Consider the following 15,267-nt stretch of genomic DNA (forward strand, 5'->3'; position numbering starts at 1 on the left):
TGTAATCCACCTTGGGTGCCTTTTGGCAGAAAAGCAGCATATAAATGGAATGGATGAATTCTTTCACTTCTGGAGATTTTACAGTTAGGTGTTTCTTTTCACTATGAAAGTTTGATGACTTTATGTGGTTTGGAAAGAACTGACCAGGGTAAAACTTTTAAGGTTTGTAAAACATTTCTAATGCCATTTAGTAATCTTCTAACTGTCTATGACAATTTTTAAAATATCTTCTCCCTCTTACTTAGGCTGTCACTATTTTATCTGTGACCTTTCAGTTCCTCCCTTTATCTGATAATCTCTTGCCAACATTTCCTCCTGAATGACTCCTTGACTTTGCAAGTTAATTGAGATAAAGCCAGAGGTGCATGAGACATAAAGAGATTTCAAAAGTGTGTTCACTGTGCTGTAAGCTTTGTCTTAATATGTTTCTCTAAAATATGAACAGATCAAATTTGGAAGGTTGTCATGCTCTTCCTCACTGTTTGACTGTCAGGCCTTTTCCTTTGGAGGCACCAACGCCTTGCAGCAGACTGCCTGAGACAGTAGGAGGTTGTGACAATATCTGAGGTGTTTTGCATTGGGACAGTCTCCCCCTGGAGCAGCTAGTAGCAGTTGCGAGAGGAAGGCAAATGAGTAGGGAAGGAAAGTGTTTTGCAACTGAGTACTTGAGATGGAAGTGGTGCAACCTTCTGTCCAGCTGCAAATTATGGATGCAATGGTCCCAAACAAACTCTCTCTTTGAAACTGCTTATATGGAAGGATGGAACATACATTCAAAAGCTTGTCATAATGAACATTTGACTTTTAGCTTTATGACTTCAATTAAGTGAATTGGAACCACATTGCATTTAATATTAAAACAGTGGTCATACACACTTCTAGAAGCCATGCATTTTGAGAGAGACTGCTGAAGCTATCAGTGATATAGCAATATTGTGTTAGTGTGTGGCTTTGTTGTAGTGAATGGGAGCAAACAGCACAATTTTAAAACTGGTGCAGTTCCAGAGTTTGCAGAATTCCTGTACTCACCATATGAGGGTGCCCAGAATTAGAGAACTGGAATAGCAGAGAATGCCAAAACATATGCAGTGTGTGCATTATGCCGGCTAAAATTGCATGCAGTTATTTACCTTTACAAGACAAGTGATGTAAACTTCCATACATTTTTGAAGGCATAATGGATTTTTTTTAGTACAGGCAGCTGCCTTTTTAGGTGCATCCAATTTGTGTGAGCACATGCACATCACACTGAACCTGGAAGTGACCCAAAAATATCACAAAAGGGGGGGGGAATGGGAACAGCATGGGGTGTTTCCATGCTTTTTCAATGGTGTTATACGAGATTTCACTTAAACACACAGTGCCTTGGAACACAATCCCTGCATAAATTGGGAGTTGTCTGTAGGGCATTGAAATGTAGCAGAAAACATAAAAATAAATAATAAAAAACCACTTCCTGTTTGAACTCAAGCTAAGAACGTATACCATATATAATTTGGCTCATAGGGTTGTATTATTTGGTGTGTGTGTATGTGTATGTATATGTATATGTGCATATATGTCTGTGTATATGTGTGTGTGTGAGAGAGAATATATATACATACATACATACATATATATATATATATATATATATATATATATATATATATGAGAGAAATATGTATTTGAGAAGGAGAGTCAGACTTCTACTCTTGAAGGTACTAGGGTATATTTTAGTATTTTACTGTTGCAGAAAATTGGAAGGGAATGTTGAAAACCATCAACAGCAGTAAACATTCGTAAAGTTTTTAAAATCTTGGTTTATATATGATTTGCTGACCTCAGTAACATACCGCACAAAGAATATACAGTACCTTTCAGTGAAGAAAGCTCATAAAATATCCTTATAATTAAGATGTAGCAATATATTTGGATATTGTCAGTGCTGTGCTGTAGGCAGGAGTCTGGAGTGAGCCATGAACTGGAAACTATGCGACAAAGAAGAAGTCAAGACCAGTGACTAACCAAAGATGTAGGAAAATGCCAATGCTCAGGAAGACATTGTTGCTTGAGCAAACCTCACCTTGAAAACAAAAACTTTTATACTTCTTCCTACTGACAAAGATCCAGTGGTTAGCATGAGTGGGATGTTAGTATGGAAGGTTTATCACTGAGAAGGCTGCTGCCTGTAGTTGAATGAATCACCATACAGGGCAGCCACAGACAGATTGAAGCTGCATCCTATAATTATTTAGCTACTCTTGATAATACTATTAAAAAATTCAGATTTTTATCATATGTTTTCACAGGTTTGCAGCCTTACCTGGGAGTCAGCCCTGTTGGACCCAGTCTGATGCATATTTGAAGGAAATGTCTAGAAGTGGGAAGTTTTAATATTGTTTATATGCTATCCCACCCTTCAGAATAATTAGCATGACTATTTAATTTATTAAATGTTAATTGGTGTCATAACAACCCATAATTTCTGATTCTAACCCTCATGCTGATCTTTGTGGATATGAGAAAGTAGGAAGTTTGCAGAAGTTTAAATAAGCTTTTCTACTATTTCACGTGTTTGTGTAGTTCCTTGATCATGTATATTTCCAAAAATTCATCACATTTTAACTGATCTAGAACTTGAAAAACTATATCGTGAACATAAATGTCAAGGCATGTCAGACAGCCAGATTGTACTCCTGGACCAAATACCTGAATGTAGTCTGTATTTTTCAACATTTGTAATTACTCTTCTGATTCCAAATCCTATGTATGTCCCTTGTTTAGTAATGCAGTAAAACTTAGATTTCAGGGCTTGGTGAAGCACCCATCCCCAATACACAATGATGTGTTCAGAATGCCTTCTCCATTTCTTTCAACACTAAAATGGTTGGCATTGTTGCTGTAAACCATCTTCATGGTCTGTTGTTTCTACAATTTAAAAATGACAGCTTTCAATTTTTAATGATAAATTGATAAGCTGGAAGTCTATTATATTTTTAGTATTGTTGCTGACAAACTCTTTTCAAACATCTTTCCTTGCTCTCTTGGGAGATAATGAAAAAGGAACATGCTAATAAATATCTGTACAGCCTCCTTGCTATCATTCAAAGCTTTCTGTGTCATAGTGCATGTAATGAATTTGGCATACAGTTATTACATCATAATTGTTTTTGAAAGTGATTAGTTTCTTTCTTTCTTTCTTTGTGCTTTTTATGCTTTGCTAAAAGAGTTTTGCCTGGAGTGTGTAGAGCAGGAGTTGTTTTCATAGTGCCTTGTACAATGACCTGTGATTAGATCTCTGTCTCTACTGCAATGATGCAGTAACTTTGCCCTCTTTCTGTGATGACAGTCCTTATTGTGTGGAATTTTGTTGCATTAGCTGCTTTTGATCTTGATGTGCTTCTTGCATAATATTTTAATGCTGAAGTGGCATGCCCTCTCTCAGCTGATGCAAACCAGCTGCTGCTTTTGGCATCCTACATTATTTTAAAACAGATGGGAAAAACTTCTGTTCACTTGTAGGTTTTGAAATGCTTGGTCAATTACTGTTTATTTTGTGTCACTTGTATATTATAACTCAGAAGTTTTCTAGTAACTTGCAGTATATGTACAGTATATACATTTGTTTAAATGAGCTTGTCAGGAGCTTATTTTGTTCTCCGCATAGGAACAACTGGGACATATAAAAAATGGTCTAGCAACTGAACCCAAATTTCCCAACTGGTCAGAAGCTCGGTTGGCTGGAAATTTACAGTATTTGAGTTGCTGCATTCTCACAAATGCACAGTTGCTGTTAATTAAGCAGGTCTCCATGTTGACCTGGAGCTAGCTACCAGCCATAGGTAGATAACACGGGTGCACTCAATCCATGATCTCATCCTAATTAGCGAGAGCTGAGTTGTCACCAGAAACCATGTTCTCTGTTACCCAGAGATCTGCAAGTACCAGACTTCAGTCAAGGCCTAAACAGAATAAAGGCTTTTATTGACAACACCCACTCCCATCACCTGATGTCAGACACAGGAAAGTTAAAATGGTGGCTGCAAAGAAACAAAGAGGAGTGTGTTCTAAGGCAATAGTATAATCCCAATTATTCCTTTGCCATTGCATCTTGAATGTGGAACTGTGTGAACATGGTGCCTTTTTCTGTCAACTTTTCTTTTTATCAGATAGTGCCTTTGACTCTGACCTTCCCACTGCTTTTGACAGGGATTGGATCTATTCAACTGATCGCACTCCAGTTAATCTGATTGCCACCAAAAGCAAGCAAAAGGGTTGAGTCAGAGGCAATATCTGGTAAAAAGAAAGGTCACTTCACATGTTGGCTGCTTCAGTTGAAGTTTTTTTTTAAAAAAAGATTTATTTTCCTGATTCCACATGACAACTCCAGGGTAATTGAATAGACTGTATATGGTCAGTTTGGCAGGACTTAATATTGAGCCAGCAGTGGGTTGGCAGGGGAGCTCAGGACAGTTGTAATGGATTACATTAGAAATTTTCCAACAGTATTGATTTAAATGAGAACTTTTTGTAAAAATAGTGGCTCCTGTGGAAGAGGAATGTCAAAGGGGGCATACTCCATGCTTTCCATGGATCATGCCAAGCAAAGGGGTCCAAACAAAGGCACTAGCTCATGTCTAGTCAGCTTTTGGCAGTGTTTCCTTCCAGCAGTATTACTTCACATTATTTGCTTCCCCTAGATCAGTGTTCCCCAACCTTGGGCCTCCAGCTGTTTTTGGACTACAATTCCCATCATCCTTGACCATCCTTGATCCTTGATGGGAGTTGTAGTCCAAAAACAGCTGGAGGCCCAAGGTTGGGGAACACTGCCCTAGATTGTTCCCATCAGCAAGTCCTTTACCTCTTCTTCTCAGGACTGCTTCAGTCTTGTGTTTTCTTCAGAATATCTAAGCTGTTGTCTTTTTAAATTCCATTTTATTGGTTTTCTATTAGTCCAAAATATACAAAGTCATTTACAAAACATTTTGTTACCAAGTCTTATTTTTCCTGACCAGTCTCCTTGGCAGTAAGTTCCAAGCCCTGAGTTCATCAGTTCTTCCCAGAGCTGCCTCACAGTTCCATGAGTTCCATGAGTTCCTATTTCATTACTATTTCCCCAGGGAGCAGGAGAGCTAGATAAGCATAGGTTGTTGGTATCACCTCTCAGACAGTGTTAGAAACTCAGATATACAAGTGAGGGGCTAAATGGCGCTTTAAACCTGGGTTGCAGTCACCACAACAGAATGTCTATTCTGGACTAGATGACCCTCAGGGTCCCTTCCAGCACTGCAATTCTGTGATTCTATGATCTCAGCTACATTGCTTGACTGTAGCTTGCTCTTACAACAATTAACTTGTTTCCAGTATGGAAGAGGGAGAAACAAGCACAATGGAAATTGTATTATCTATGGACTAAGGCAAAGGTTTTTTAACTGTGGTTGCCAACTTGGCACCCAGAAATCTCTACATGGTCTCAATTGGACCCATGCCAGTAGCAAAATGCACCTGGTGCCTGGCTAATTTCTAATGCTGCTCTCAGATCACACCTGATGGGACTTAGGAGAACTGCCTGAAAAAGACCTCTCACAAGAAGCAAGGATCACTTTAAGCCAATACCCGAAGAGATGCCTTATTTGGGCAGCCTGATTATCTAACCTGTTGCCTGTATTTCCACTGGATTTCACTCACATTCTTCTATCTTTCTGAAGATTTTTATATCCGCCCTGTCTCCCCTTCCTTCTTGGCAGCTGATGGAGAGTGCCTCATCCTTCTTCCACAAGTGGAGTCTCTAGGCAATGTCCGAATGTGTTCTTCTCAGGAGTTATTGCCCGGTGGGTGCCAGCTGGTGCAGAGTGGGGCATACTGAAAGGGCCAGGTGCCATCAAAGGACTGGGAAGCCCTGACAGCACATTCAGATAAGGGAACTGTGTTCCTTTTTAAACATTTGTTCTAATTAATGTGATTTTAATTTATTCCAGTGGAGGGAATTCTATTCCCCCCCCTTTTGTTTTTGCCTCACTCACTTTCACCTTTTGGCTTCTGTAGGCAGTGGCCAAACCATTTCCCACCATTAAAGCAAGGCTCTCTTTTTAACCCTTTCCTTCACCTGTACTGGAGTGTTTCTTCTTCTTCTATGCAATATTAAAGTCTGCCCTTTTCATTGGTGGTCTGTCCCCATTCCCCTAGCAAGTTAGGGGTTTTATATGCATGACTCAAGCCCTTAGTTTTTTTCCTGCCCCTTTACCCTCCCTTTTTGAGGTTGAAGTGAATTGCTGGCCTATTTCTACAGAAAAAAAGGATAGGAACAGTTTTATAGTGCACAATTATTGACACCGTATGTCTACAATCACAAAAGAACACTTCTTTCTCATATCCCCTTGCTTCCAGTATTGAGGTGTACAGTGGTGCCTCGCAAGACGAAAAGAATTCGTTCCGCGAGTCTTTTCGTCTTGCGATGTTTTTCGTCTTGCGAAGCACGGTCCGTCGCAACTGTGCCTCTTCAAGCAGCTTTTTAAAAAAAGCGCAAGACGTTTTCATCTTGCGAAGCAAGCCCATAGGGAAATTCGTCTAGCGAAGCAACGCAAAACCGAAAAACCCTTTCGTCTAGCGAGTTTTTCGTCTTGCGGGGCATTCGTCTTGCGGGGCACCACTGTATCTTAGATCCTTGTTAATTCCATTATGGAGAGATTGTACCCACCATTCATATTGCAAGATCAGGTTGCCAATAAAACTAAAGTTATAGCCAAATAACCAGAAGAAGAAAGCACAGCTGCCCTATGTAACAATAACTGGATTTCTTTAACTCAAACCTGATCAGTGACAAACAGAGTTAAAAGAGTTAACTGGTTACCTAGAAAGTGATAGGTAAAAGGTAAAGGTAAATGACCCCTGGATTGTTGTCCAGTCAAAGGCGACTATGGGGTGCAGTGTGTATCTCACTTCTGTCTGAGGGAGCCAGTGTTTTTCCACAGACAGCTTTCCAGGTCATGTGGCCAGCATGACTAAACCGCTTCTGGCACAACGGAACACCAAAATGGAAGCCAGAGTGCACAGAAACACCATTTACCTTCCTACCACAGCGGTACCTATTTATCTACTTGCACTGGTGTCCTTTCAAACTGCTAGGTTGGCAGAAGCTGGGACAGAGCAACGGGAGCTCACCCTGCCACACATATTTGAACTGCTGACCTTCCAATCAGCAAGCCCAAGAGGCTCAGTGGTTTAGACCACGGTGTCACCACATCCCATGTCTAGAAAGTGATACAGTAGCCCTGAGCTGACTCCAATGGGAAATCTGTAGAGTCGATTAAAGAAACTAGTCAGAAGTAACCAAGGAATAAAGCACAATTGATAAAAGCAACCATATAATCTTTGTTTCCACATTATAAAACCTGACAAACTAAAAATCATTGGTTAACTCCATTGGATGGTGTTGCAGGGCTGTAATTGTGGCAAAAGGTTTCTAAACCAAGTACTAACTGAAATGACGAGAAGTTACAAAATACCCTTTTTTGTGTGTGTGTGTGTATAACGTCTTTTATCTGTGTATAACTTTTGATAGAATAAAGATAATTAAACAGTTTGTTGCATTATATTCTTTCTAATGATACATAATTTTATGGCATTATTATAAAAATGACTTGTTATAAGCCATCAAACCTCAGAAATACATATCTTCCAAAAGGTTTCCACAATTTTGGCCATGTCTGTAACTGGGTAGAGAAAAGCAAGCATACAAATCATCATTAAAGCATTTGTATTGGAATAGTTTTGAATCAGTGTTAGAAACTCAAGATACATGTTAGGCACCAAATGGCTCCTTAAACCAAGGTTGTAGTCGCCAAAACAGAATGTCTGGTTGCCATTTCTGCAGTGGCGTAGCGTGGGGGGTGCAGGGGGGTGCCGGCCGCACTGGGCGCAACATCTGGGGGTTAGGGTTAGGGGGCGCAAATCCATGGGTTAGGGGGCGCAAATTACTTGCCTTGCCCCGGGTGCTGACAACCCATGCTACGCCACTGCATTTCTGGGCAAGATGGCTCTAATGAGGGACCGACTGTGTTCAACAGTTAATCTTCTGGCTAGTTCAGATGACAACCTTGAGCTCAGTTCAGAACTTTCAGAACCTAAAGAAGGAAAAGTCACTTGATCCAGGGACAGTTCTCGTATCTATTTCTACCTCTTTTTCTTAATGGTGACATGAACTGTTCGTAGCATAAGAATGTTCTTCACAACTGTGAGCAGAGCAGAGCAGATCAGTGGGGTGGGGTAGGTGAAGATAAGCTACAACAATTAAATATGACATTGTTCACTGCTTCTGCTCAGGCTGACAAGAAAAAGCATTTTGGTTCCTGAAATTCATTCCAATTGTGCAGATAAAATATAACAGAGAGAATTCTACAGAATGTGGTATTAATGTGTGAAAACAGTCAAGATCCAGTGATCCCAGGCATTCACCTCCAGATGGAGATGTCAAGCGCCATCCTGGCACCCAGGCATTCACTTGGTCGCAAGCGGCCGATAGTTGCAAAATGCGGCTTCTGCCTGGCTAATTTCAAACACTGTTTTGAAGATGTTTTTATTCATTTACACTAGTAGTTTTGGGAGAAAGGCTGGGATATAATATACAAAATAATAGTAACTTATGCTTGGGAACACACCTGATTTAGCAGAACTGAAATCTTCCTGTTTCATTGTTTTCTTTATCCTAGTTCTATCACCTCATACGTCCTAAAATGTTAAGTTGTTTTCCGGGGGCTTGGGCTTCTCTTCGTTTTTGGAAATCTAATCTATTAGGCTGGTAGAATTGTGGCTCAGAGTCAATTCAGGAGTTTTGGTCATATGGTAGATGTAGAATATACTTGCTGGTTTCAATTTTTAAAGTAAGCCCCACAACAGTTATGTATAAAGTGTCTCTTCTCAATATCTGAGAGTTCATTTAGCCTTAGAACTTTGTAGAATATTTACTTATTATACCAAATATAATTGTGGTAATTTTTCTTTGTAAAGTTCTGGTTAAATATGAATTGTTTCCTTTTTAGATCAAACCATCAGAGACAAAATTGCAGAAAGGGATAAGGAAAAGCAGAAAGAAAAGAAGAAACACAGGTTAATGTCTGAAATTAAGAAAGAGAATGGAGAGATGAAATTATTTCAGAAAGGTAAGCACACACAAATGTCTATTGTATAGCAGCTGCCTGCTTTCCTAGAAAATTGTACTATAGGCAACTCCCCATTTACATGAGAGTTGCATTCTGAGGGACTCTGCTTGCCAGCTTGCCCCAACCTTCTGGTGCCAAAAATGACGCACACCACCTTGAGCTCCTTGAAGAAAATATGGGATAATAAGTTGGTGTTTTTTTTGAGTTATTTAACCTCACTTGGCATATCACTTCACTGTGCATATAAATCAGTTTTTCATCTTCTTGGCATGTCTCTTTAGACATACAAAAATGAAAATATTTCTTTTTTTAATAGGTATAAAGGAGAAACCAAAAAGCAATGCAGAAGATCTACAGATTAAAAAAGTAAAGAAGAAAAAGAAAAAGAAGCATAAAGAGTGTGAAAAAAGGAAGCGTCCAAAAATGTACAGTAAATCTATTCAGACCATCTGCTCGGGATTATTTTGTGACACTGAGGATCAAGATGCCAAAGGCATAATCAAAAATCATCTTAAGGATTTCAATGGAAAAAATATGGATCCCAAGAAGGACTCTGAGTACAAGATATCAGAGAACAGTGAGTTTCCATTTGTCTCGTTAAAGGAGCCACGGGTTCAGAATAAACTCAAAAGGTTGGACATGTTGGAGTTCAAACAATTCATTCATATTGAGCACCAGCCTAATGGAGGTGCTTCAGTTATCCATGCCTACAGTAATGAACTCTCCCACTTGTCTCCTGTGGAGATGGAGAGATTTGCAGAAGAATTTGTGGGTCTGGTTTTTAGTGAAAATGAAAACTGTGCAGCTTACTATGTAATGGGAATTGTTCATGGGGCAGCTACTTACTTACCTGACTTTTTAGACTACTTTTCATTTAATTTTCCCAATTCGCCAGTGAAAATGGAGATTTTGGGAAAGAAAGATATAGAGACAACGACTATGTCAAATTTTCATGCTCAGGTAAGAGGTTTTTTTCACTTTCTAAAAAATATTTCATACTGTGATTAATTTCTTTTATATAAATGAAATATGTTAGCAGGAGAAGATTGAGTTGACTAAGGAAAATACAGTCAGATCCCCCCCCCCCCCGTATTCAATGCAGGAACAGAAGGTATTCTCCATTATGTATATTTGTACAATAATAATTCGCAAATTCTGTAGTTGGACAGGCTAATATGTTTGATAAATTGAATAATTAAAGACTTGTGTGAGTATGAGGTACCTATTCACAGAAAAGCTTGCCTGCGGCATCGCTGCATAATTTGTTGATTGTGGTGTAGTTCCTTCCAATCAGCCTGTGGGTGGGGTAAGGGATAGTTCTTCTGTTTCAGTGGCATTGAATGTGATGGAATAATTTAATGAGAGCAGAATGACCCAATCTCAGAAGAAACATGACTAATGGAGAAACACAGCAGATATACTTCTGGGTGTGGGTAGCTCTTACTCCTGCACCTTCTAAAACTTATTGGACATCCATTTTTATTTTTTAAAAACTGATTTTTCTATAAGATCTTAGGAATATTTTCTGAACTTTTCCTTAGCATGCAATTGAGTAGTATGACCTGGACTTGGTAAAATGATGCATTTTCAGTTGTATGTGCTATGGCTGCAGTCCTATGAAAGATTCCTTAGGAATTGGTCCCTTTGGATCCAGAGGGGCTGGCAATTCAATCTAATGCATATTTAAAGCAAGTCAACTTGTTTTGCATTATTTATATCCTGCTCCACCCCTGAAAATGCCATAATACCCCAACATTAATATGAATTGGTGTCATAACAACTCCATAGCTTCCGACTCTTATTTTTCAGCATTGAGCTTTGTGAACTTCAGAAAATGAAATGCTTCTCAACTCCTTCAGCTGTTAGTGTTCTGTGCATTTCCAGTCATCAGCTGTGAGAAGACAAAGACCTGGTCAGCATGCATTGGTTTAATGTGAACCAGTGGTGTAGCAAGTTCAGGTGGTACCCGGTGCAGAAAATTTCTTGTCAACCCCCCCCCCAAATTATTAAAAGAAGGAAAAAATAAGATACTTAGTCAGTGTCATAGCTAAGGCCACCGTGTTTGGGGCCCTTTTGCTGTTCCTCATGCAGGAGTCCTGTCAATTTGCCAAGGTCCTCCCCTTCCCTCTGATTGTCCTTCTCTTCTCCCCCCCCCGCCCCACTTCCCAAGGGGGTGGGAAGGAACTCAGTTCCTGTCACCTCAGACTCCACCTCTTCTTTGCTTTACTTAATGCCTCATCATGTTCTTTGTTTCTCTTGCTTCAACCACAGACAGAGCTCAAGCGTATTCCTGCCTAGCAAAAGCACCCAAGAATAGTGCAAATCAGGAGCAATAAGGGAGGATGTAATCTCTCATACCTGCACGCTGCTTCTGTGAACAGCCATAAGTATAGTGCTCAAGTACAGTGGATTTAGGTGGTGTCATAGGTGCCCCCCGCTTGCCTGCAGCAAGCCCCGTTGGGCCTTTTCACAGCTCGCTGCAGGCGTGGGTAAGCCCAGTGGGGCTCGCCACAGGTGTGGGAAGGCCCGGCAAGGCAATTAAGCAGTTATAAATAAGTGAGCCCCCCCCCTAAGAATAATGCACTCAGATAAACTGAATAAAAAAATTCCTTCCAGTAGCACCTTAAAGACCAACTAAGTTAGTTCTTGGTATGAGCTTTCGTGTGCATGCACACTTCTTCAGATACACTGTGTATCTGAAGAAGTGTGCATGCACACGAAAGCTCATACCAAGAACTAACTTAGTTGGTCTTTAAGGTGCTACTGGAAGGAATTTTTTTATTTTGACTATGGCAGACCAACACGGCTACCTATCTGTAATCAGATAAACTGGTTTGTGCAGATATTTTTGGGTAAGATGCTTTGATCATAATAACAGGCTGCATCCAACTAAATCCTACTTAGGGCAGGCCCTTTGAAATTAATGTTTGGATTTTTAATCCATTACAGTGAGTCTGCTCTGAGTAGGACTAGCATCTGGGGGGGGAGAGATATGTAAATTTACAAAGAAGAAGGAGGGAAAACGAGGGCTGAGCAAATGTAAAAAGGATGGGGCAGCTGCATATTCCTGCATTCCAGAGGGCTGGACTAGATGATCCTCAGCAGGGTCCCTTCCAACTCTACAATACTATAATTCTAGGGGAAAGGAGCCAAAAGGGCAAAATCACTTCCCAAAGGTCTCTTTCCCCGTAAGAAAGGATTTAAAGTGAGGCAGGAAACAGTTAAGCAGGGAGATGTGGAAAGGTGAGAGGGGACACACACAGAGAGAGAGAGAGAGGGAGGGAGGGAGGGAGGGAGGAAAGAGTCACCCTGTTAATTTGTTTGCAGCTTCAAAAACACAGCCCATTACTCAAGAAAAGAAACCCATGAATACCTGAGTGTAGGTGCTTAAGAGATACAGAGTGCCTGTCAGCAAAGAGAGAAGTGGCTCCCCGCAGCTCCCAAGTGCTGGTGGGACAGCTCCCTTTTCCCTCTCACCTGCCTCTGCCTCCCGGCCGTGGCTTTAAGGGTGATGCCTGAGCCTGGGTGGGTTCAGGGGGCAGCGACACAGGCACACGCTCCCCACACCGATGGAGAGGGAAGGGGAAAGCCCTGTGGCCAGCAGCAGAGCAAGCTGATCGGACATGGGGCAGGGTGAGCTGGGCCTCCGAGGAGTTAGCCTGCCTCCACCCACTCGGCCGAGGAGGAGACAGCGGGCGGATCTTTTGGGGCAGGATGGATCCTGCGGGCGCCCAAGCCACCACATCACTCCTAGGAGAGATGCGTGGCTCGGGCACGTTGCAGGCCGCACGGTGAGTGCCACCCAGCACTTTGTCACCCCCCCTCAGTGGGGACAGCCAGGGTGGACGGCCCCCACCGTACCCCCCCCATCCTCCATCCCTGCTGTGAACAAGCAGTGTGCTACTATGTGTTGCTAAAATGCTCCTGGCCTGTTTCTTCCTTTGCTGAGCCAGGAAGAAAGCAACCACAGTGCTGGCTTACTTTTACACGAGAACCAATGCTCATGGATTGTGTTTCTTCAGTCTTTGGGTATTGGGTTATTGCTAATGGTTTGTTTGGGAGAAACGAGCTAGAAGTACTAGGTTTAGGATAATACTAATCAGTGATGTGGCTTGTTTCCTGCCAGCTCCTCAGCTTGCATGCCCTGGTACACCACCCATTCACAGTATGCCATGGATTTTTCTGACCATAGCTTAAAATAATGGACAAATGGGGTCACTGAAAAGAGAGGACTTATTTGTGCTGTATATTCAGGGAAGTTTTTGGCTGAAGATTGCATTCTCTTTGAATTGCTTAAGTACAGTTTCTCTTGAAAATATTGTAAATCAAACGATGGATTAATGTTGCAGCCAGTAACAGTGTAATATAATAAAACACATAATAAAACAGAACACAGATCAAAACTGACACATCAGTTTTATGATATCGTCATATGCAAATGATCTGTTAATTTGTCTTGAACAGACTATTTGTAATTATACCTTTCCTGATAGGCAGAATAGGCCATAGCTGAATTCTTTTTAAGTAAGTATTCCCTTATTGATAAGGATGTCCTTTATATGTTTGTCAGTCTCACAGTTGCTCTTGAGTCAAATTTGGGACCAAACCATGTTCCTATAGTGTATATACATACCACCTTCAGGTTTGGCCTGGATCTGATAGAAATGTTATCAACTAAAAACATTATTCCTTAGAAGAGTATGAATGTATACTAGCCTCTTATCAATTCTTACGTAAATGTTATGGTTGATTTGGTTTAATCATAATTCATTATAGTCTTTAAATTGCTTCACTGTGTTTGTCGGTTGTCCTTGATCTGTTGATTTACAGGCTGCCGAATTGTTTTAATTGTAGCTTTTATTGATTTTATTTTGGGCTTTGCATTGGTTCTATGTGTCCAGGAATTTATTAAGCTGCCTTGAGCGCTATTTGGCAGAAATGCAAAACTGAACAGCATAGCCTCTCAACATGAAGGTAAAAAATGTTGCAATTTTTGAAATCTTCATTCCTATTACTTTATGGATATTACATTTTCCTTCACAGTTGGTGAAAGGATCAAGGGGATTCTTATTGGGTAAATATTATAAGAGTGAACCACTGTTCAGCAGTCATTTAAAAAGCAAGTCAGTTTATTCCTGGTTGAAGGTAAACAGTAGATTCATGACTCATATAATGATTAAAAATAGAACAGTTAAGTCATAGCCATGTCTGGCTATTCTGTTCTCTTTAGATAGCTGGACAAAATGCCTGCATTCAGCAACATTAAAAACAAAACTGTTGACTCTTGATATACTAAAATTCCAGAGACAAGGATAGGGCTTGTCTTCCTTTATATTATGATACTTTTAAGAGTAAGATTTGGCCACAAAATGTCATTGTACCCAAGTTCTGAGAGCATAGTTTTGGTGCCACTGGAAGCACTTTAGAATAAATCAGTGACATAAATCATAGGGCTTCCAGGTGTAGCTCTACTGTGTTCTTCACTATAGAAACAGGAATTTTACTCTTGGAAACAAAAGTATATGTTCTGCTACTTAAAATATCTGCATTGAAGAATGGGAAACATCCAAATTATGTGTGCTTGAGCAGTTAGCAAGTTGTTCATACATGGTTGATTCGGTTAGATCCAGGCTGGCCATCCTGTGAATGTGGAAGGGCTCTTTCTCTTCATAGAAAGGACCAGAAATTTCTTGCTAGAGGAATAATAATAATAATAAGAAGAAGAAGAAGTATAATAAGTATACTAATTATAATTATTTATTTATACCCCGCCCATCTGGCTGCGCTTCCCCAGCCACTCTGGGCGGCTTCCAACAAAATATTAAATTACAGCAATCCATCAAACATTAAAAGCTTCCCTAAACAGGGCTGCTTTCAGATGTCTTCTAAAAGTCTGGTAGTTCTTCTTCTCTTTGACATCTGGTGGGAGGGCATTCCACAGGACGGGTGCCACTACCAAGAAGGCCCTCTGCCTGGTTCCCTGTAACTTGGCTTCTCACAGCGAGGGAACCACCAGAAGGCCCTCAGCACTGGACCTCAGTGTCCGAGTAGAACGATGGGGGTGGAGACGCTCCTTCAGATATACTGGACCGAGGCCGTTTAGGGCTTTAAAGGTCAGCACCAACAC

The 15,267-nt window shown here is 40.7% G+C and overlaps 1 protein-coding gene across 1 annotated transcript in view; it reads left to right on the top strand.

Moving 5' to 3' along the window:
- RSBN1L (round spermatid basic protein 1 like) overlaps positions 1–15,267 on the top strand; it is a 52,877-nt gene that overhangs the window by 20,123 nt on the left and 17,487 nt on the right. The window contains exons 5-6 of the mRNA XM_083464021.1: positions 9,021–9,140; positions 9,457–10,100. Of these exons, the coding sequence (XP_083320147.1) occupies positions 9,021–9,140; positions 9,457–10,100 (764 nt within the window). The remainder of the gene's footprint in view (positions 1–9,020; positions 9,141–9,456; positions 10,101–15,267) is intronic.

The sequence above is a fragment of the Podarcis liolepis genome (assembly GCF_965112155.1).
Source record: "Podarcis liolepis genome assembly, chromosome: 10".
Classification (NCBI taxonomy): Eukaryota; Metazoa; Chordata; class Lepidosauria; order Squamata; family Lacertidae; genus Podarcis; species Podarcis liolepis.